Source organism: Ipomoea triloba, chromosome 11, assembly GCF_003576645.1.
Source record: "Ipomoea triloba cultivar NCNSP0323 chromosome 11, ASM357664v1".
In the NCBI taxonomy this organism is placed as follows: Eukaryota; Viridiplantae; Streptophyta; class Magnoliopsida; order Solanales; family Convolvulaceae; genus Ipomoea; species Ipomoea triloba.
Window position 1 is genome coordinate 24,109,532 of NC_044926.1, and position 22,706 is coordinate 24,132,237.

At 28.5% G+C, this 22,706-nt stretch overlaps 1 protein-coding gene and 1 non-coding gene across 2 annotated transcripts; one reads left to right on the forward strand and one right to left on the reverse strand.

The window, feature by feature from the left end:
- Positions 1–11,197: 11,197 nt before the first annotated feature.
- Positions 11,198–11,776, reverse strand: LOC115996141 (agamous-like MADS-box protein AGL29). The gene has a single exon (XM_031235283.1). It carries the CDS (start codon positions 11,774–11,776, stop codon positions 11,198–11,200), a length of 579 nt encoding a protein of 192 aa, XP_031091143.1.
- Positions 11,777–19,264: 7,488 nt separating this feature from the next.
- TRNAP-UGG lies at positions 19,265–19,336 on the forward strand. Its single transcript has one exon. It is a non-coding gene; the product is annotated as a tRNA-Pro (tRNA).
- Positions 19,337–22,706: the final 3,370 nt, after the last annotated feature.

Below are 22,706 nucleotides of genomic sequence, written 5' to 3' on the forward strand. Positions count from 1 at the left end.
TTTTTTTTTTTTTTTTTTTTCCCCCCCCCCCCCCCCTTTTTTCAAAATTTTGGCTATTTCTAAGGGATGCGGCCAACAAAAGAAATAACAATAATAATAAAAATAAGATACCCTCACGGCCTCACCAATGGAATCAATGAAAGCACCAATTGTTAGGGGATACCTCCACAAATTCTCTCAAGAGCACCAGTCATTACGCTCCTAAATAGGACCGTAACAGATAGGAAACCTTTCGAATAGGTTTCTAACTCCTAACCATATTCGAGTCACGTCAAACTCCAATTCCAAGAACTCCAAGAAAAATAATTAAAAGAGTAGAATAATATTAGTTTCTTTGCTTGCCATTCTTCATATAGAATCGACTTATGTATACTAAATTACTAATACATATAATAATTAACCTGCTAAAATTATACTAACTATATAAGGTAATGATATATTATGATATACACAATTTCCCTATATATGCTAATTTAGTCACATATTAATTCTCCCTCTAATTAAGTTATATCATCCTAATTATATCCTACTAATTCTAGAAATATAATTAATTCTTCCTAATTAAGCTACATAATTTATTTTTAGAGGCCGTTTGGTACTTTCCCATCAATTAAATTCTTGAGAAAATATTTCTAATTAAGGAATATGTTTGATGAGAATAACTTTACATGAAAAATTAATAAACATGTTTTTGTGTTACAGGGAAACATAACAATTATTAGGCATATATTAACTCTCCCACTAATTAAGTTATGTCATCCTAATTATCCTACTAATTCTAGAAACATAATTAATTCTTCCTAACTAAGCTATGTAATTTATTCTTAGAGGCCGTTTGGTACTTTCCCATCAATTAAATTCTCAATAAAATATTTCTAAAGAATATGTTTGATGAGAATATCTTTAATTTACAGAAAAATTAGTTAACATTTTTTTGTGTTACAAGGAAACATAACAATTAAATTACTTGAAAAATTAATAAACATGTTTCTTTCGTTTAAACTTCCCTAGTAAAATTGTTATAATCTCTAATATGTCCTTCCTATATACAATTAAAAAAAACATAACAGATAATCAAGAGTTTAAATAAATTCTTATAAACTAATATATAATCATATGCCAAAAATCACCAAGCCATCAAATTAATTAAGTACCTAAAAATTAAAGTCAAGTTAATCAATATATATATATATATATATATATATATATATATATATATATATATATAAAAATATATATATATATATATATATATATATATATATATATATATATATATAAAGTACTGCATACATACATACATACATACATATATACACACAGACATGCTATATCATATCGTTACGTATAAAACATGTATAATGGTGTGAAAGACAATTTTTTTTTATAGTCATAAGAGACTGTTAATCTGATGTCAAAAATGATAAATTTAGTTGATTCACTCAAAAAAAATCCTACCTCCCCTAGGTGAATTTATTTTCCTTAATATCATGGAATATGATTCCCACTGGTCTGAACTTACCTAAGTCAAAGATTGTACCAAATATGTGAATAAGTTTCCCATCTTTTAAACTTTCAGAAAGATTAGAACTTTTTTTACTACCAAATGCCCTCTTATTGTATAATTAAGACCTTATCAGGGTGACAAGAGAATCCCCAAACTGAGGGTGATTCACGCTGGGTAGTACTTGTCTGGGTGTTGTTTTCATTTAAGGGTGTATTTGGAAATTAGGAAAATGATTTCTAGAAAATGTTTTTTAAAAAATTGTTCATTTTTCATAAAACAGTTTAATTTCCTGTGTTTGGTTACATTCTGGCAACTTGTGTTCATTTTGTGAAAAAATGAGTGGATTGTATGATTGTATATTTTTATTATTTTATTTAAAACATAAAAATATATAAAATAACAATATTTATTATAAAATAAAGAAAAATAACAGACTGGCTTTGGCAGATGGTTTTTGCCGGAAATCAGAGCAGTTCTGGATTGCTCTGGTTTAGGCCAGAAACCCGAACAGATCTGCTATGGTATTCGGCGAAAACCAGTCCACCAAAATAGGACAGACGACCAAAATGACCGTCTACGGGAGAGAGGGCCATGTTGGTCATTCCGGAAAATGACTTTCGAAAAAAAAAAATTTGGAAGTCATTTTCCAGAAAAGGTAGCTAATTTTTCCTACTCAACGGAAAATAATTTCCGTTGACCACATTTTCCGGACGTTACCGAACACCAAAAACTTGAAAAATAATTTCCGAAATTCATTTTCTGGGCTACCAAACACATCCTAAAAACACAAGAGGAACGGGTTATAGAATATATATATATATATATATATATATATATATATATATATATATATTAGAAATGGGGAGATTTTGGTTCGCTACTCTTATTAAAAAAAATAGAATTGTGGTGATTAAGATAAATTGTTTTTAAAGTCGTCAAAATGGATTTTACCTATCAGATCAATCCGCTCCACCCCTATATCAGTTGTTATACCGTGGACCATGGTCCATAGGGCTTTATAGTCCATATCTAGAAAACACAACAAAACCTTCAAAAAAAAAAACAAAATCTAAACCAGTCGATCGACTGGTTTGCGAAGCCTGTCGGCCTAGTTTCACGGAAACCAGTCTGGACTGGTTTTCGTGAAACTAGTGGCCGACTGGTTTCGAAAAACATTCTATCAGACTGGTTTCTAATGTGGAAACCAGTCTGATCGACTGATTTCTGGTGACGTGAGAGCAAAGACGCAGATGAAGAAGACACATGGATGAGAAGACGCAAGCCGTGAAGAAGGGATGAAGGCTCCGGAAAATGACTTCCGAAAAAAAATCCAGAAGTCATTTTACGAAAAAAAAAATGCCTTCTTTTCCTTTGACCAACCCCTTAATTTCCATTGACCACATTTTCTCCCCTCTTGCCAAACACGGGAAATCTAAAAAATGATTTCCGGAAATCATGTTTCGGGTTTCCAAACACACCCTAAGTAAAGAAACGGCAACCGTTACATTTTAACAAATCTCATATTTTTTGTATTTATAATAACAAAATGAAACTACAGTGTATCTAAAATGAAATTGTGTCACGTATCGCGTTTATATTATCAAATGAAATTGTAATTGAATTAAAATGATACTTTAACATAGTGGTGTTGAAATGAAACCGCAGTATGTATAAAATGAAATTGAATAACATGTCTCACATATTGAGTATATATTGTCAAATAGAATTATAGTTGAATAGAAATGATACTTTAGTTTTGCTAAAATGAAACTACAATATGTACGTATAAAAGGAAACTGAATAAACATGTCTCACATATTGAGTGTATATTGTCAAGTGAAACTGTAGTTATATCAAAATGTTATTGTAGTTGTGTTGTAATGAAACTACCGTGTACATAAAATGAAACTAAGTAACAGTTTCGCATATTTGAGTGTATATTGTCCAATGAAATCATAGTTGTATTAGAATTATAATTTAGTGGTGTTGTAATAAGACTACAATGTGTATAAAATGAAATTCAATAACATGCATGTTTCAGTGTAATAAGACTATTGTATGTATAATGCAAAATGAAACAACTGTAGTTGTAACAAAATAAAACTATAGTTTTGTTGAAATGAAACTACAATGTATATAAAATGAAATTGAATATGTTACACAAGCAGAGCTAATTGCGCAGAACTGGCACTACAAGAAATTTCACATTTAGTGACAGTAGAAGTTTTCGCCAAAAGTATCGATTTTGGTCACTATTGAAATTAGTGACCAATTTTTGAAGTCGTCACCCGTCGTCACTATATCCTCTGTCACTATTGTAGTAGTGACGACTTTTGAGAAGTTGTCACAATTACTCAAGCCTTTTGTGACAATGCTTACGTACACTAAAAGTAGTATTTGGGTGATAACAATAGTGGTCACAATAAAAGTACATTTTGTGACCAGTTATGTTATTACAAAACATTGATCTAGTGACAACTAAAATCGTTGCAATTAATTATTTTATTGTGACTACACTTTAGTCACAATAGTTGTACTTAATGTTCTTGACGCAAAAAATGATTATCAGTGACCTAAAAAGTGGTAACAAATAATTACTTTGTTGTGACAACAATCATGGTAACAAATGTTGTATTTATTTGTGACAAAAGAAGTTATCCTAAAACAATCATTAGTGTTAACTAAAGTCATACAATAATTCAATTTCTTGTAGCCATCATCTTCATCACTGATATTTTTAAAAATAGTGGCAACATATTTGTCACTAAAATACTGAAAAGTAGTGGCGAAATTTGTCACTAAAATAAGTTGAAATAGTGTCACAATTGTCAATCTTAATGTTTTTATAAATGACCATTACTTTGTCACAATTTTTTTCTTCAAATAATATTAGCGTAATGCACACAACATATAAAATTATTATTTATTTTAAAATCTTTTCATAATCAAATGTTTTAATTTAATTATTATTTAGAATAAAATAATTCATTCAATAAATGGTCCTCATCAAATTAATATATATATATATAAAAGAACACTTCATTGACTAACAAATATATGTTTTAAGAAATACAATAGAATCCAAATATAAACTTTTTAAAATAAAATGTCTTGATTATTCTTTAGTTGAGGTAGTTGATGGAGATGCATTGCTTAGCATATTTTGAAGCCCTTGATTGCTTGTTAAGTGAGCAAAAATTTGCTTGATTTCAGCAGCTTGTGCTATTTCTTTAAATTTTGCAACTTCTTTTTCTAAATTATTTTCACGCTTTTTTGAAACTTCTATTTCTGCTTGAAGAAGAATTTTTTCTTGGGCCTTTGAAGCTATCCCCTCAAGACCTAAACCACATGCATAACTTGATTTTCTTTTTAATACCAAACTAAAATGCTCAAAAGTGGTAGAGGTGCAGCTGAAATCTTTTCTTTATTCTTATCTCCCTCTTCTTGAAGTTTATTCTACAATTAAGATAAATATTAATAATTGACTAAATTCATTTAAGAAAGATCACAACATTTATATGACTATAATTTTCATACCATGATTTCCTCTCCATTTGGAATAGACCAAGTTTCATTAAATTTTGTTCTTGATGCCTTCCAAACTTCAACAGCATTTGGCCATTCATTAGAATCTTTGTCTTTCTGTAAAATAGAGAATAAAGATAACAAAAAGAAATAATTAAGTGCAAATTTTGTGAATAAACTAACATGACTTCAATTTTTATTAAACAAAATTTACTTACCATCTCATATGCAGTTTGTACAATAGACTTTGTACCACTAACTGATTTGATCTCTTAATTTTCTCTATTATTTTTGTTTCTTTCGCTTTGGTCCTATATATAATAAAAAGTTATTAGCAATAAAAAATAAAGTAGAAGACAATCAAGAGACATAAAAGATCACAAAATGGGGTAACAATAACTACCAATTAAAATTATAATATAAAATAATTATATATTAAAATTACCTTAAACTTTTGAGTCTCCCATTTGTTTTCAATTAGCCATCTCCAATCATCTTCATTGACATCATTTGGACAGTCTTTGCATTTTAGATACCTCTGGCGTAAATGATAATGCCTATTTTTGTATTGTAATTGTACTTGTTTCATAGCATGGGGTTGCACATCATTTGACAAATTAAATTTGTCCTGAAATATAAAAGTATATAAATTCAGTAATTTGAACAAGCAATTCCAATTTTATTATAACTTCTCATTCCAAACCTAATATAATATTGAAATTATTTAAAGTTTCAGTCTTACCTTTAAAAATATCCACATTGTATTAATATCCTCGTTAGAAATCTCTTTCCAACTAGAGAATTGAAGTGGTGCAAATTGTCGAATGCACATAGTGACTTTAGCTTTGAACAAACTAGTATCTTTACCATAGACCTTATGGTATGGTGGAGGAAATAAAATACAGATTTCTTCACCTCTAGCTTTTTTCTTTGCAAGTCATGTATTGATTGTTCGCCGTCGACCACGCTTTTAAATATTTTCGTTTCCTACAATACAATAAAAAAAACAATATATAAGTATACAATATTATATATAAAAAGAATATTAAATTTTAAACTCAAAAAAGTTTTTTTAAAAAAAAAAGTTCACATCACCTGTGCAACCACTAACATGTTCTTCTACTCTAGGTGCAATGTTTGATGTTTCAACTATCTCGGAGAGTTATTGATTAGAAACCTCATTATTTTGAGACTTGTCCACCACATGAGAATTATGCTTATCAGTTGAACTTGTTAATGATCTCAATCGTTTAAAATTGACAATTCTACACATATATAAATGGGAAAATTGTAATTTTTACCCCTCCATAATATGCCAATTATCAATGTCACCCTTGAATTATTAGTGGTGTAAGTGTTGCCCCTCAATTTTCAAAAACGGTACATATATTGCCCCTCCCGTACCAACAAGAGGGGCAATATTTATACCGCGAGATGGGTAATATATGTACCATTTTTTAAAATTGATGGGCAATATTTATACCACTAAAATTCAGGGGTGCTATTGATAATTGACATATTATGGAGGGGCATAAATTACAATTTTCCCTACATAAATAAAAATTGAGTTATTAATAAATAAAGATTAATATGCATAGATTAATAAATCAATATATATATATATATATATACATATATATATATATATATATANATATATATATATATATATATATATATATATATATATATATATATATATATATATATATATATATATATATATATATATATACATATATATATATATACATATATATATATATATAGTTTTTTCCCAAAATGGTCCCTCGACTATTGCTCATTCTCAATTTTGCATTTCGACTTTCAATTGCACCTAATATGGTCCCTTGACTTTCAAAAACTCACCCAATTTGGTCCTCCGTTACATATTCCGTCAAATCAGTGTTAAAATGGAGGGCATTTTCGTCCATTTACCTATTGCTAGTCTAATAAACATTGAGAAATAGTTTAGGGACCATTTTGGGAAAAACTATTTTATTTATTTCATTTTTGTTTATTTTCATTTTTTAGACTCTATAAAATTAGAATTTCTATACATCTTTTTTCTTACAAATATAAATACTTAAAATCGTGCAATCCGTCCTAAAAATTTTTAACTTTTTTTACAGACTTTTTTCCTCTATCTAAATATACAAACTATTCCTATGCAGATTTACAATAAGTTTCGTAAATTTTATAAATACTCATTTTTTAAGCACCAATTAAAATAATTCTTAGTCACATCCGTAGTACTAAATATATTACTTTTGATTTTTTATAAATAAGATATAATATTATTAAACTCATTAATTAAAAATAATGTGCCCACAACACACAAGATTTTATGATTGACTTAAAAATTAACTATAAATTTTATTGTTGAATACAAATTGACAATTATTAAACATTATTTATAATAATTATTGTGTCCCGTGTAATATACTAAAATTATTAGGTAGGATTTTTATAATTAAGGTATAATTTAATTAAATCAAAATTTTTAAAAATAATGTGTCCACATTACAAAATAAATTATACTTGCCTTAATAATTAATAATTAATAAAAAAAATAAGAAGAGGAAAACATATAAAAGATGCCATACAATATCTTAAATAATGTAAAATAATATAAAATTTAATAATTACTTCGAAATCAAATACAGAAAATATTGCAGGAAACATTGACGAGATTTTACTTTCGGCTCACCTGAGAAGTTTACTAGAAAAATTTACCTTTTGGTCCAATATTTTCCCTACATTTTACACTCTTTGGGTGTCTACGCTTGAAAAAAAAAATATTATTTTCAATGGTAAAAGTAATATTTAATGTGATACATAGTGATTGATTGTCTATGAACATAAAAAATAAAAAAAAATAAAAAAGAAGTATATGAGTATTTATGAAATTTACGGAACTTATTGTAAAACTTCATAGGAATAGTTTGTATATTTAGAGGGGAAAAGTCTGTAAAGAAAGTTAAAAATTTTGAGGTTGGATTGCGCGATTTTAACTATTTATATTTGTAAGAAAAAAAATGTATAGAAATTCTAATTTTATAGTGTAAAAAATGAAAATAAACAAAAATGAAATAAATAAAATAGTTTTTTCCAAAATGGTCCCTTGACTATTCTCAAAATGGTCCCTCAACTATTTCTCAATGTTTATTAGGCTAACAATAGGTAAATGGACGAAAATACCCTCCATTTTAACACTGATTTGACGGAATATGTAACGGAGGACCAAATTGGGTGAGTTTTTGAAAGTCGAGGGACCACATTAGGTGCAATTGAAAGTCGAAATGCAAAATTGAGAATGAGCAATAATCGAGGGACCATTTTGGGAAAAAACTATATATATATATATATATTCCATGCCAAAAACAGTTTATGTAATGTGATTTAGGCATTTAGCAACCATATAATTAAAATATATGAACAACGTAAAACCTTCAATTTCCAGTACAATTTTATTGTATTATAATTATCGTACAATACAAATAAATGTCATGGCAAAAAATATTAACAACATAAAAAACACTGGTAGCATATTAAGAATTAAAATATTGAAGAAGATGAATGGGCCAAAACTGGCAAACAAATGAACAATCGTTGATTAATCGAATTGGAAATTTTTTTTTATTGAAGAAGATGAATGGGTTAGCCGGTTAGAGTGTCAATTCTAATAGATAAAAGATAATTAGGTGTCCTCGACTCTCCGTGTCGATTCTATTTCTAATTATTTAATTAAGCATCGATTCTCAACTTCCTATAGTCCCATCTATTATTACTTTTTTGTTTTCTAATATAATTATAACACTAAGTTTTTATTTTATAATATAATTATAAGACTAATTATAACACTATAATAGATATATGTATACATATACATATATATGGATGGCCCCTTCTATCATGGGGCCCTGGGCGGTCGCCCATCCTACCCGTACTCAGGACCGGCCCTGATATTTAATAGTTAGTTCACATCAAATTATTTGACACCAACTTGAATGAAATTTTAGTGGCAAACATTTTTTTTAGTGGCAAACATTGACTACAGCATAACTTCACACAATGTTCATCCATTTAATTATAGTGACAAAGTAATTGTAACAACTAATTACTCGTCACAATTATCATATATTAGTACAAAAACTTGAAATTAAAACACTTATTGTCACAATTTAGTAATTTTGGTTACGGAATTATAGATCGTCACAAATATTTGTAACAATTTCATCACAAAAATAACAATATTAGTGACAACAATATTTTTCCTCACAATTATATTGCTTATCATTTCTAATGATACTACCCAATTGTACTTTTATTGACAAAAAAAAAAGGTTTTCACAAATATTATAAACAAGAGTGACGAACAACTATTTGTCACAAAATGTACAAAATTTGTGTCGACGTTATATTTTGTCACAATTACTTTCGTTCCCGCCATAATTATAATGTCGCCAAAATGCACATACATTTACTGACAAAAAATAGTGACAGCGTATGTTATGACACTATTATTCTAGTAATAGTGACAACTTATTCGTAACAAATACTTACTTGTCACAATTACCATATTACCCGTGATAAAAAAATGTTATCACAATTATCCCACACAATAGTGTCAAATTATTTTTTGGTCACAAAAAGGGTATTATTTGTGACTAAATTATGAAGTGTCACAAACGTTTTGTCACTAAATATCTTCATTCTTGTAGTGGGGTGCCGTTTCTTTTTATTAAAAGAAACGGCACCGTTTTGGATCATGATCCACAATAAAATTTCCCCCCCTATATAAGTAGAGGGTAGGTTTCGGTTTTAACAGCTCGTAGGCCTAGATAGGGGGCTTAAGCGGGCCTATTTAAGTTCAGTGATTGCATTACAATTTAGTGTGTAGTTGGATGACATATTTCACCTTATCCCATTTACTTATAAATTTTTTATGCCACGTAGTAAGGGGGAGTTGCTATTGCTGTGTTCCCACCAATGTTGCAAAAATCCCGCTTAGGGACCGATTAATCGGCACCTAGTAGCTAGGCGCTGGCCGACTGCCTTGCGTATCACCATAACCGGTGGCCTAGGCGGCTGGTCGGCTAGACGGCCGATTAGGCCGACTAAGCGCCGCCTAGGCGCTAACCGCCTAGGCTTCCTAGGCGTTGACCGCCTAGGCCTCCTAGGCGCCAACTAGGCATCATAGGCACTGACTAGACAGCCTAAGCACCGACTAGGTCATCTAGTCGGCCGATTAACTATTGTTCCCTTTTTTTAATAGGTTATTTCACTCAAAACGACATCATTTTGAGTTAAATAACCCTAAATTGTTCAAACTCTAGACATTTTATATGTTAATATTTAATATTTTATTATTAACTATTAAGGTATTAAATAATTTATAATTATCAAATCTTAAATAATTAAAAAAAATTAAAAGATTTAAAAAATAAAAAAATAAATAAAATAAAAAATATACGAGCGTTTAGGCGTCGATTAACCGTTGCCTAGGTGCTAGGCGCCCCCCGAGCGCTTAGCGACTTTTCAACCACGATTCCCACGTTGACAAACAGTGATTGAATGGTCTATTGTGTACCTAAATACGGAGATCATTCACCTTGGGAAGAGCTCTTGGCGCTTTGAATTAGAAAAATTGTGAAACAATTAAGTTTGTGGAACGGAGAACTCAAATACAGTTTGATTAGAAAGAAGAAATTAGCGAGGAAAATGAATTATAATTCTATTAAAAGAATATGTGAAATTACATAAATATTTAAATTTCATTATTTGGTAGGAATAGAAGTACGTGTTGGATAGATATGCGAAGGAGTGATATAAAAACTAAAATGCTCTAATCTATACTATTAATAAAAACAAAATCCTCCATTTTAACAGCACTCCCAAAACACTCATATCTACTATACTAATAAGAGCCAAAGAGAATTAAGCCTATCACAAGGTAATAAGACGCGAATATCATTAAAACAAGGCTTGTGAACCTTACAATATGCGTACCATCGAGTAACGAACACAAGTTTAACCCAAAATGAAATAAAAATAAATAACATTATCAAAACCCTAGGAGAAATATAGGAAATGATATCTTAATTCAAAATAAAATATTAAAATTGTAAAAAGTACTAGAACAAAGTAAGAGACGAAAATAATTTAAACACCACTTGGTCCAGCGCCATAATTGCCTCCAAAGCGAGCTTCCCTGGCTTGAGATTGTGCCCCCATTATGGAAAACATATTTAATTTCTCAGTTACTTGATAAAGGAGTGTTTCCATTTGCTGTTTCATCAATTGTAGCTCAGGCAATTGAAGATCAGATATGGATGGTCTACCTTTTTCAGCCTCTCTCAGAGCTTGATCGACCAACATTTCTTCATCGATTTGAGCTTCAAGGACGTTGATTTGAGAGGTCATCGCTCTCATTTTTGCGTCCCGGTGAGCACGGATAATATGTTCAGGTACGTTGGCTTCTATGTTGGGGATTTCACCAAAGTACTTGGTAAGGACTGTATTCATATCAGGGTTGCTAAAGGAGAAAGGTTTGCCAGTTGGTGAGAATACCACCATCGCAATCTCGGTGCCACATAAAGTGGACATTTCACTTGCTTTTTTAAATAAACCAGTGCGCCGTTTTGAAAATGTTACAAGACGTTGAACCTCATTTTCTATTCTAGCAAGGGGAACCCTTTGCCGACCTCTTGTCACTCCTCTAGAAGTATTTCTACGAGACATTTTCAAGAAAATTGAATTTACTCACTAGTACGCTGAGACAATGTATATTGATAATGGAGAATGAAGGTTGTATTTATAGCATAGACTTTTCACTTTGTGGAAATTTTTTATGGTTAAAGTTAAATAAAAATCAATTTCTAAATTTAGGACTTCGGTGTCGATAGAGATTTTTACCATGTTAGTCAGTAATATCTAGAATTACGAATATTTTAAGGGAAAATTTTAATTTTATCGAATTTGTTTTGTGGCAAAAAGAGTAATATGATTTAATTTCCAAATTTACAAAGATTTTGGTGACACTAGCTTAATACATTACTATATTTGATTCCCAAAAATTAAAGTGTAAATTTTTATCTTTAGAAAATTTGTAAAGGCAAAAATTCTTGATAATGGAACAAATTTTGCAAAGTTAATAAATTAGTAAATACACAAAAATAGTATGGAGTAACATTAATTATAAGAGTTTGTCAAAAGATTTAGGTTAAAAGAATGGGCTTTGAACCAGGCGAATAATTTTGATTGTAACGTTAATTGATTGGAAGATATGATAGAACAAAAGATTCAATTTTTATGGAACTCTTGGCAATGATGGGAATTGAAGAATGAGATGTCTAGGTAAATGAGTTGAAAGTTGAACCCTTGACATCTATTTGAAGATGTTCACACGCCTAAGAGACTTCTAATTATAAGAGTTATATCTTCGAAGAGCATAATCAATATAAAATACTCTTAGGGGTCCTTTCATCACATTAATTCTTTGTTTTTTCGTTTTTTGTTTTTCAATTTTCATTCTCATCTCCAGTTTTTCATTTATCTAATTTTCTGATTTCATTTTTCAAATTCAACATTAAGATAAAAAAAATAAATTCAATACACTAATACTAAATTTGTAAAATGTAACAAAAGTCAATAAAAACATATTACTAAATAAATTGCAATTATTTCAGTCATATTAGAGCTTAGTTTGGTTATAAAAACATATGTAAAACCTCTTTGAGTACCATCCTCTTATAGCTTTTGTACATATCTACAACAAAGATAATAATAATAATAATAATAATAATAATAATAATTATTATTATTATTATTATTATTATTATTATTATTATTATTATTATTATTATTATTATTATCTACTATACTAATAAGAGCTAAAGAGAGTTAGACCTAAAATGGGTAGAAAAAATGGCGGTCAAATTATTTAATCAAATGGATGGTTCAGATGAATTATTTAATCAAATAGATGGTTAAGATAATTTAGATTAATATTATTAATAGAGATTACCTAATTTAACCTTACTTTTATGATTATCCGTTAAGTTTTCCGTTAAATATTCTCTTCTCCGTTAATATTCCGTTAACTTTTAACTTACCCATTAATTAATTTCTATAAGAAAGGTTTTAGGTACGAACCTCATCTCAATCAAATTTGACATAATTAAGTTTCTCACTCTATTTTACTCTTATTAAATTAAATAAATTAGTAGCTACAACAAAAAATAATACATATATATTTCTTTAATTTAGAATTATGTGTCTACAATACCTTTATTTGAAAAAATTATTCATTATCAAAAAATTAAATTAAATAAGAGAAATAATTTCATTAGTTATATTGTCTTTATTTTCTCTCATGCAAGGATTCTTTACACTCAAATTTATCAATTGATATTCATTACATTGTCCATTATCTTATTTTTACAATATCTTGTAATTAAATATCAAAGTTATAGTACAAAATAATGTTATATATTTATTTACCAAGTATTTTATTAATACTATGAAAAAAAATTTAAAATAATTTTAAACTAATTATATTAACTACTTGAAGCGGAATCACTCCATTTTACTCTTATTGAATTAAATAAATTAGTAGTTACACAAAAAAATGATACATATGTATTTCTTTGATACCATGAAAAAAATAAAAAAGAATAGTTTGAAACCAATCATATTAACTACTTGGGTGATTTGTTGATAATGAAAGTACTTAAATAACCCATTACCCAGCAAATTGAAACGAGAAACTACCTTTTAATATCTTTGGAATACATAATATTTTAAATTTTTAAATTTTTATTAATTTATTTAATCTTTTTTCTTAAACTAGAGATTTTTTTATCGACAATAACTCATTCAACAATAATGGTTGAATCAAATGAACCCAAAGCAGAACACCTAAAGGAAAGTCCATAGCTTCTATATCATAATCTCATTGCATGACGTTGTCATCTATGCTACCAACAATAACCGAATTGCAAATAACTCACTACCAACAAAAAGGAAGATAACAAATAGTAAAGATGAAGACAATGACAATGTTACTCAAAAGAGAATTCAAAACACTTAGAAAAATTCAAATTAAAAGTAGTATTTATTTAGACTATCATTTTTAGATCAAATATTTAGACTATCGATTTTACAAGGTTGCAAACATTTATTTTAGTAATAATTATAATGAATTTTCTATATTATCTTGGATTCATATACTTTGAGTTAGATATTTAAATAAAAAAATTCAACATTCAATTACCCATGTATAAACTTCTCCTATATACTCTTGCATTGATATACTTTCAAATATTTATTTAAATATAAACATTGGGCAATAACCCATTCGCGCAATGCGCGTATAAAACTAGTATTATTAATAAAAACAAAATCTTCAATTTTAATTTCACACCTAAAACACTCATATACTATTAAGGTTTGCATAATATGCTAAAATATGGTAATACAATTGCTATTCGTACTACAATTGTACATTAAAATATGTCAATACAATTCCTAATACAATATATTTTTTCATACTCCCCTATTCCTAATACAATTTTAGATTAAAATTACTAATGGTAATAATACAATACATATATATCCCTGCAACGTAATATTATAAAATATAGTAATACATTTCATATTCATACTACAATTTTACATTAAAATTAGAAAAAAATTGCATTTTTCGCCCTAAGTTATAGGGTAATTGTAGAATCTGTCTCTAAATGTTGGTCATACTAACTTTTCATCCCTAAGTTATCATTGATGTTGCATTTTTCGTCCTTCTATTAATAAAACATTGGGGACGAAATTTACAATTTTAGTATAACCCTGGGACGAAAAGTGAGCACGAAATTAAAGGACGAAAAGTGCAACGCCAATGATAACTTAGGGACGAAAAGTGAGCATGACCAATACTTAGGAACGAATTCTACAATTATCCTATAACTTAGGGACAAAAAGTGTAATTTTTTCACTTAAAATTACATGAGATGTCGATATAATATTGCATGAAATCTATATCTATACTACTAATAAAAACAAAATCCTACTTTTGCAACTTCTCGCCCAAACGCTTAATAATAATAATAAGGAATAATATAATGGAAAAGGATCGGTAAAAAAAAAATACTTTCATATCAGTAATACAATTCTACTTATTATTTTACAAAATCTCTAAATAATAATATTGATTGAAATTACACTATAAATACTTTTCTAACCTTAATACAATTATATACGAAACATGCATCCTTATTTCTTCAACATATAATGTTGAAATGGCAATAATTTAGAAAAAAAATTACAGTATAAATACTTTCTCATCCGTAATACAATTCTACTTATTATTTTACATAATCACCAAATAATAATATTGATTGAAATTACACTATAAATACTTTCCTAACATTAATACAATTGTACATGAAACATGCATCCTTATTTCTGCAAATAATAATATTGAAATTGCACTATAAATAATATCTTATTGTGAACAATTCTTCCATTGATTATTTTCTGCTCTTCTTTGGTATTTGTGTTATTTCTCCTTATCATGGACTAATATATGGAGTCTATTTTCGTCTCTACCTCCGACCTATCCCCAAAATGAGGAAAAACTCTATAAGGCTCTGCTTAATGCGTTGTTATTTGTCTAGGGAATATCAACGTTCCACAGGACAATGTTTAACAAGTTAGTTCTCATTAAACATGTATCTTCCTCTTGCAATAATATGTTTTCCAATTTGAACAAGCTAAGTTAGTTCTTATTAAATATGTTTCTTCCTCTTGCAGTAATATTTTTTCCACCTTGCTTTTCTTAATAGTTAGTTTCATTTAGGGTATAGCATCACTAAAAGCTACATCTTCGTTAAGTCCAGAAGTCATTTTGGTTGATGAAAATACTCCCAACAACAGTCTTTAAAGAGATTAAACGTGGATTGTTCATCGTCTTCAAAGGGTTTGAAGAAGCCTAAGATCGAACCCAATACACGAGAATCTTGGTCGATTGGTTTTTGATTGATGACAGACAATATATATTTGTATTCCTGACAATTAAATATCCTATTTCCGCACCATTAGACTATGATTCTATTTTTCTTTATTTAAGTGGACTAAATGATTAACAGAGGGTTTATTTTTGTTGTTAGCTTATTTATGCTAGCAAGGTTTTTTTTTCCTAGAAAATTATAGAAACTGTTGCCTTGGGTTATATTCATCTTGAATATAATATGTAATTAAAAATTATAGAATAAAAATGATTAAGTAATTAATATCTAATTAACATATAAAATGAAATGTTTATTACTGAATGGATTCTTTGTTATTTATAATAGTATTTTCGCCCGTGCGTTGCACGGAATGTATTTGTTATAATATTTTTAAAATATTTGGATCGATATACAATTATATAAATTATAACATTAAATTTGTATATAGCGCAATTGATAAAATTGGTTGGATCGATTATGTTTTTTGATGTTTTCCTTGCTTGAATTAGAGCAAATAATTGTCCAATTACCTGTGTGATGCACGTATACATTTTTTATTATATATTTAGATAATAAAAATATAGATAAAATTATTTAAAAAAACTCTAATATTAAACGTGTACATTTATTTGATTATAAGATTAGTACAAACGTATTACTCAATTAATTAAATAATATATAACTTGTTTGTCTACAATTATCTTAAAAAGATCAATATGTAATATTACTTATGTAATTATATTATTACTAAAATAAATATGAGAAAAATGAGTAATAATTTAATTATAATTATTAAAAAAATAAATTCAACGACCAATGTTTAGCTTAATTATCATAATAATTATCAGGCAGTTATTATTAGTCAATTACGCTAATATATTTGCAATTATACCTTTATACCTTAAGTTTATTTATTTTCGCCATATCGCGTTTAATTTTTTCTTCTTCCTCCATATTTGAATGAATTAATTGTAATTATTATAAAAATTCTAACAATCCATGTTTAATTAATTTTTTTAAAAGTTTAAATAGTTTGAAAATTTTTAAAAGTTTAAATAGTTTAAAGTTTTCAAAAGAAAAGTGTAATTAATTTTTTAAAAGTTTTAAATAATTTTCCGTCAAATAGTCATATCTTTTCTTTTTCTAATTTGCCTAATTTCATTTTCCTTTTACATTAGGATTTTTTATATTTTCAATCAATTAATAAAATCAGTTTTCTTTTCAATTTTATCTTTACTATTATTTTGGCGGGAATTTCACAAATGATGTTTTTTTTTTTTATTAATAGTAGTATAGATATAGAAGTAAAGATAAGTATTTGAATTATTATTATTGGTGGAAATAATAATTAATAAATTATTTTTCTTATAAGATTATGCATAATTTGTTTCAATTATTCTCACAATTATAATGGTTTAATTATTCTCAGAATTTGGTAAATAAAATTTTGTTACCAATTAAACTTTTTTTTTACCAATTAATTAATAATATTAGTTTGTGCGAGAAAGTTGAAGGGGATATTTCACTTTTATTAATAGTATTGATACGTGAATATAGAAACAATATTACAAATTAATAGATATTAGTTAATTTCCATTTTACATTTTCTTACCAAATAAGATTTATTAATTATTTGACCAATAAAATATTTAATTAATTGACTACAAAAGTTTGGGCAGGAAAAATGAAATAGGAGGATTTTACTTTTATATATAGTATAGATTACAAGTCATTCATTAACAATTGATTTAACTCGGACATTTAATTTTTTAAAGGAAATGAGTCATTATGTAATCAGAATAATACACAAGCATCGTCGCTCCAATTAAATAGGTTGTTCGATAATGCTAAGTCGTTGTTAGAACCTGTTGCTGCCTTGCTGGTGCACCAGCATTTAGTCCAGCTAATCTTAGTGTTAATTATAAGCAAATTTGTTATCTTAATAGCATACCTAACTATTTTATTTAAATAAAATGCAATTTGTAATTTTCCCCTCTTGGGTATAAATAATTGCAGTTGACCGATAGTGGAGCATTGTTTGGTGGATTTATGGTTTTCTCTCCAAGAACACCTATTAATATGCCTAGGAATGGTAATACAACTTAAATTCAAATTATTTATAATAACCTTTACATTTTATTATATACAAATTTTGGTATATTTGTTATTTTTAATTATTGATTTACTTCAATTAATGTGTTAATTATTGTTTTTAAAAAAAATGTGTTAATTATTATGTACTTATTTGATTTTTTTAATTTCTCAAAAATATTGCAATGGATGGTTAGCAAACCAAATAATATATATACAATTAATATATAAGATTTAATTAATATTATAAATACGAGATACATTCATAGTTGTGTATTTTAAGTACGAATCATTCTATGAGAATTGGTTAAATATTAATGGCCTGAAAGTGTTAGCTCTAAACGAGGATTGACAAAATTATGTTACTACTACCAATGCCGTCTACAAAGAGATTTTCAATAACATGTAATTTGAACCAGTGATATTATGTTTTCTTTTCTTTTCTTTTCTTTTTTCTTTCAAAGAACACATTTGCCCAAGTTATACAAATCCTAAACACTGATAAATAAAATCCCCAAAGTTTCAGCACCAGATGTGCACATCTACACCTTAGCTATTAATTCAACGATTATTTGGTTGAATTCAAGCACGGATAGCATCACAAAATATAATCGATCCAAACCATCTTTTTAATTACACTATATAATATTTGATGTTATAGTTTATATAATTATATATCGATATAAATATTTTTAAAATATTATAGCGAATCCATTTCGTACATCACACAGATGAAAATACTAATAATAATAATAATAATTCCCTTTTTGGTAAATAGGGAGTGGTTGGATTGTCCATAGTGGCTTCCCTAGTAAATAATCATCGATAAGCTTTGTCGACTATCATTACCTTATATAGTTAGTATAATTTTAGCAGGTTAATTATTATATGTATTAGTAATTTAGTATACATAAGTCGATTCTATATGAAGAATGGCAAGCAAAGAAAATAATATTATTCTACTCTTTTAATTATTTTTCTTGGAGTTCTTGGAATTGGAGTTTGATGTGACTCGAATATGGTTAGGAGTTAGAAACCTATTCGAAAGGTTTCCTATCTGTTACGGTCCTATTTAGGAGCGTAACGACTGATGCTCTTGAGAGAATTTGTGGAGGTATTCCCTAACAATTGGTGTTTGGTCTAGTGGTATGATTCTTGTTTTGGGTGCAAGAGGTCCTGAGTTCGATTCTCGGAACGCCCCTTCTTTTGCCCTCGCGGTTTGATCTTCTGATAATTAATCCATCCTTTTTTCTATATAATTAATAGCCTAGTTAGTATAATTTTATAATCACCAAAGAAGCTAAATACAAATTAAAAAATAAAAATAAAAATCAACTCTAAACCACAAAAGTTTAGGAATAGTTCAATTTTTATTTATTAAATCGTAACAGTGACTATTACAATATAAAATTATTGAATTTTTAATCTAAATGAATTGTGAATCGATAATTTGTGAATGAGTAATTAAAAGAGAAAATTTTATTTTTTTGTCTCATAACTATATATTGGGATCTTGTTAATTGCAGTTTACGAGTTTTAAAACGGTTAATTTAGTACTTTAACTATTTAATTTTTCTCAATTTCAGTCGTTCCAGTCAAATTGCCGATTAAAACTGATCTAAAATTTTTAATTGACCACAGTTATGTTTAATCACAATGACAATTTCGTCTTTCAATCTTCTTCTTCCTTCTTCATTGTCCTCCATCGAAATGCCACCACCGGCCGCGGGGGGAGGGGGGTTCCGGCGAAGAGATCCTTAGGGGACGATGAGAAATATCACCACAGGAAGAGAAGTCTAGAGAGTGGAGAAGATTTGTTTCATTTTATTTATTGGGGGCATCTATAATAATGTGAAGAACGAGCGTTTAATCGAAGAAAGTCAGGTCGTCGTAGACCGTAGTCGCAGCTCAACTAGATCGCATCCTCCGCCTCTGAATTTCAATCAATAGGACATCGATAAGCTTTGTCGACTGTCGTTAATCATATCGTGAAATAACAATTCTACTCTTCTCTGTAGAATTGCAGTTCGCACCTCCTAGAAAAGAAGAAAAACTATCTCACCGCTACTCGAACCAAACAAAAGCGAGCGAAGCCAAACGCCAGAAATCTCATCCTTCTCAATCTCAACGACTACCTAAACTCAACCCATCCATTATCGACTTCCAAATTCAGCATTTTCCCGTATCCCCGTATTCTAACATAATGGAAGATCTATTCTCTTCCTTGCTGCACTGAAGTTAAACGGGGTTTTGTACAGTATGTATGAACTCTTAATTGCAAGTGGCTATTGATATTTTGCAGTGATAATTTTTTTCACTATATGTTTCACGTGGAAGTATTAAATAAAATATTAATATTTATTATATTTGTAGAAAGTTCATGAGTAATACCTTGTATATTCTATTTTCATAACTTGTTTATTTTGATAGTAACAACAATAACTTTGCAAATAGTCCAAATACTGATGTCGCAACATGTATGTCTAGTTTCATTAACAATTTTCACATTCATTTTGCACCTACTTATTTTCAAGTTTATATTTTTTGGATTAATATGAATGAGTTTATTACTTAATTTTGCATGTGTGCATGTGTGTGTGTTTTAATTTTTTATTGAATTGATACTAAACTTGGAGTTAAATTGTTTGTCACAGTGGGCATAAACTTTTGTTAAACAACAGCTACATCTTATATACAGGGCTAATTTTTGAATTTTTGTGGCACCGCGTTCTTTTAAATAAATGAGGCACTACCAAAAGTATAAGCGCAATCTTTAAAACCAATACGTAAAATATATGATTTTTACTTCAAGTTATCTCTGCAGATTTAGGGGTTAAGACATCATATGGGTCCTAATTATTAGAAAACGAAGTGATTTGAGATAAAATTGATATGTTTTAGGATTAACTGTATATATATTTTTTATTTCTTAAGTAGCTAGGTCAAAAATAAATATTGGTCCCTCTTAAAAATTGAGGTCATGTGTTGTTGTTCATCTTGCACGTCCTAAAATCCAGTCATGCCTACATACCAAGTGTTTTTGTTGTCAAAATTGATGCTAATTTTGCGCTTAGTCTAAGTAGATTGAGTCTAGAAGATAAAATGAATTGTAACTTTATATTAGGTTGTCCTCAACCCTGCAATCTCCCCATTCTAATCTATGTGGCAAGAGAGAGTTTTTTTATTTATTATTATTTAATGTCATGTGTGTTGCAATATGAGAGAGAAATTGCTAAATTAGCAAGAGGAGTGAGATTGAAAAAGTGGGAGAAAAAGCATGGTAAATCTGATTTGTGTACTTTTTTATCATTTTTATTTTCTATTATATTATTTAGTTATTATATTTATAATATAATATGCAAATTTCAAATAGTGAAGAATTTACAAATTTGATGATGTGGAGGTGGGACCCATTTTAGAGAGAGAGAAATTTCTGGGTTAAGGATAACCTTAGTTCTTATATATTTAATGAATGCACAATAATTATATTTTACATACAGCATTATTGAATGCAACAACGGTGACTATTTTGAAATTTCTTTATTTTTTTAGATTTGTCAAATTAATTGCAAGATTACTTATATATTTACAAGTATTTCATGAAAAATTAATTACGTATCATATCTGTGATTTTTTTTTCTCAAAAATCAATATGAATAAGTATAATACGCCAAGCACCTTGTGCTCAGATGGTATGTAGCTATTCCATTAATTCATAACATAAAACGTTTACATCAATAATCAATGAAATGGTAATAAACCATTCCTTACAGTTAGACATATAAACAACTTTTCTAACTATGCTATAGAAAACTTGAATCGCAAACTGTTTAATAACTATGAAGCTATGTTCCTGCAGGGAGCTTAAAGCTTCATCAAAGATCTGGTTCTTCGTCATCATTCTTTTTTGCTCGCCCAGGATAAGATCAACACTTGTTGAAACCAAACTAAACGATTTATGCTAATGAAAATGAAAAGCTCGTGAAAGTAACGAGAGGAAAAATGCTCGTGAAACTAATGAGAGGAAAACACAATAATAGAGAAAATAAAAAGTGGGTAAAGTCAAAGTAGGGTTGGGAGTTCAAGACTACAAACACAAACCCCAATACCTACCTACTATTATTTTATTCAAAGGGAGAGAAAACGGAATAATAAGATCTGTGGCGGTGGTCGGAGGCAGACGGAGCTGCGACGGTGGTCGGGGAGGAAGAAGAGCAAGAGCAATAGAAGGTAACCAAAACCGCCGGCTCAAAGCTCCATTAGAGCTCCGGCCGGAGGCCGGCGGTGGAAGCCAAAGTTGAGCAGCAGAGAAAGGTTTTTGGTTTTAGAGAGAAAAAGGAGGCAGCATTAGGGTTTAAAAGTTGAGCCGAAGTTGAGGTATGTTGATTGTGTTGAATTTTTAAGTGTTATGTTTTTAAAATAAAATTATTATCAATTAAAAAAACACAGTTATGGCATTTCCCTGGATATATACTAGTTATATCTGAATTTTGACAAAGCCTACATGAATTTTGACTTCAATATAAGCATTAAAAAATAGATATATTAAATAGCACATACACAATGCAGTC

What these genes read in the sequence shown, in the direction of transcription:
- LOC115996141 (XM_031235283.1), bottom strand. Translation starts at nt 11,776, where the DNA reads ATGTCTCGTAGAAATACTTCTAGAGGAGTGACAAGAGGTCGGCAAAGG.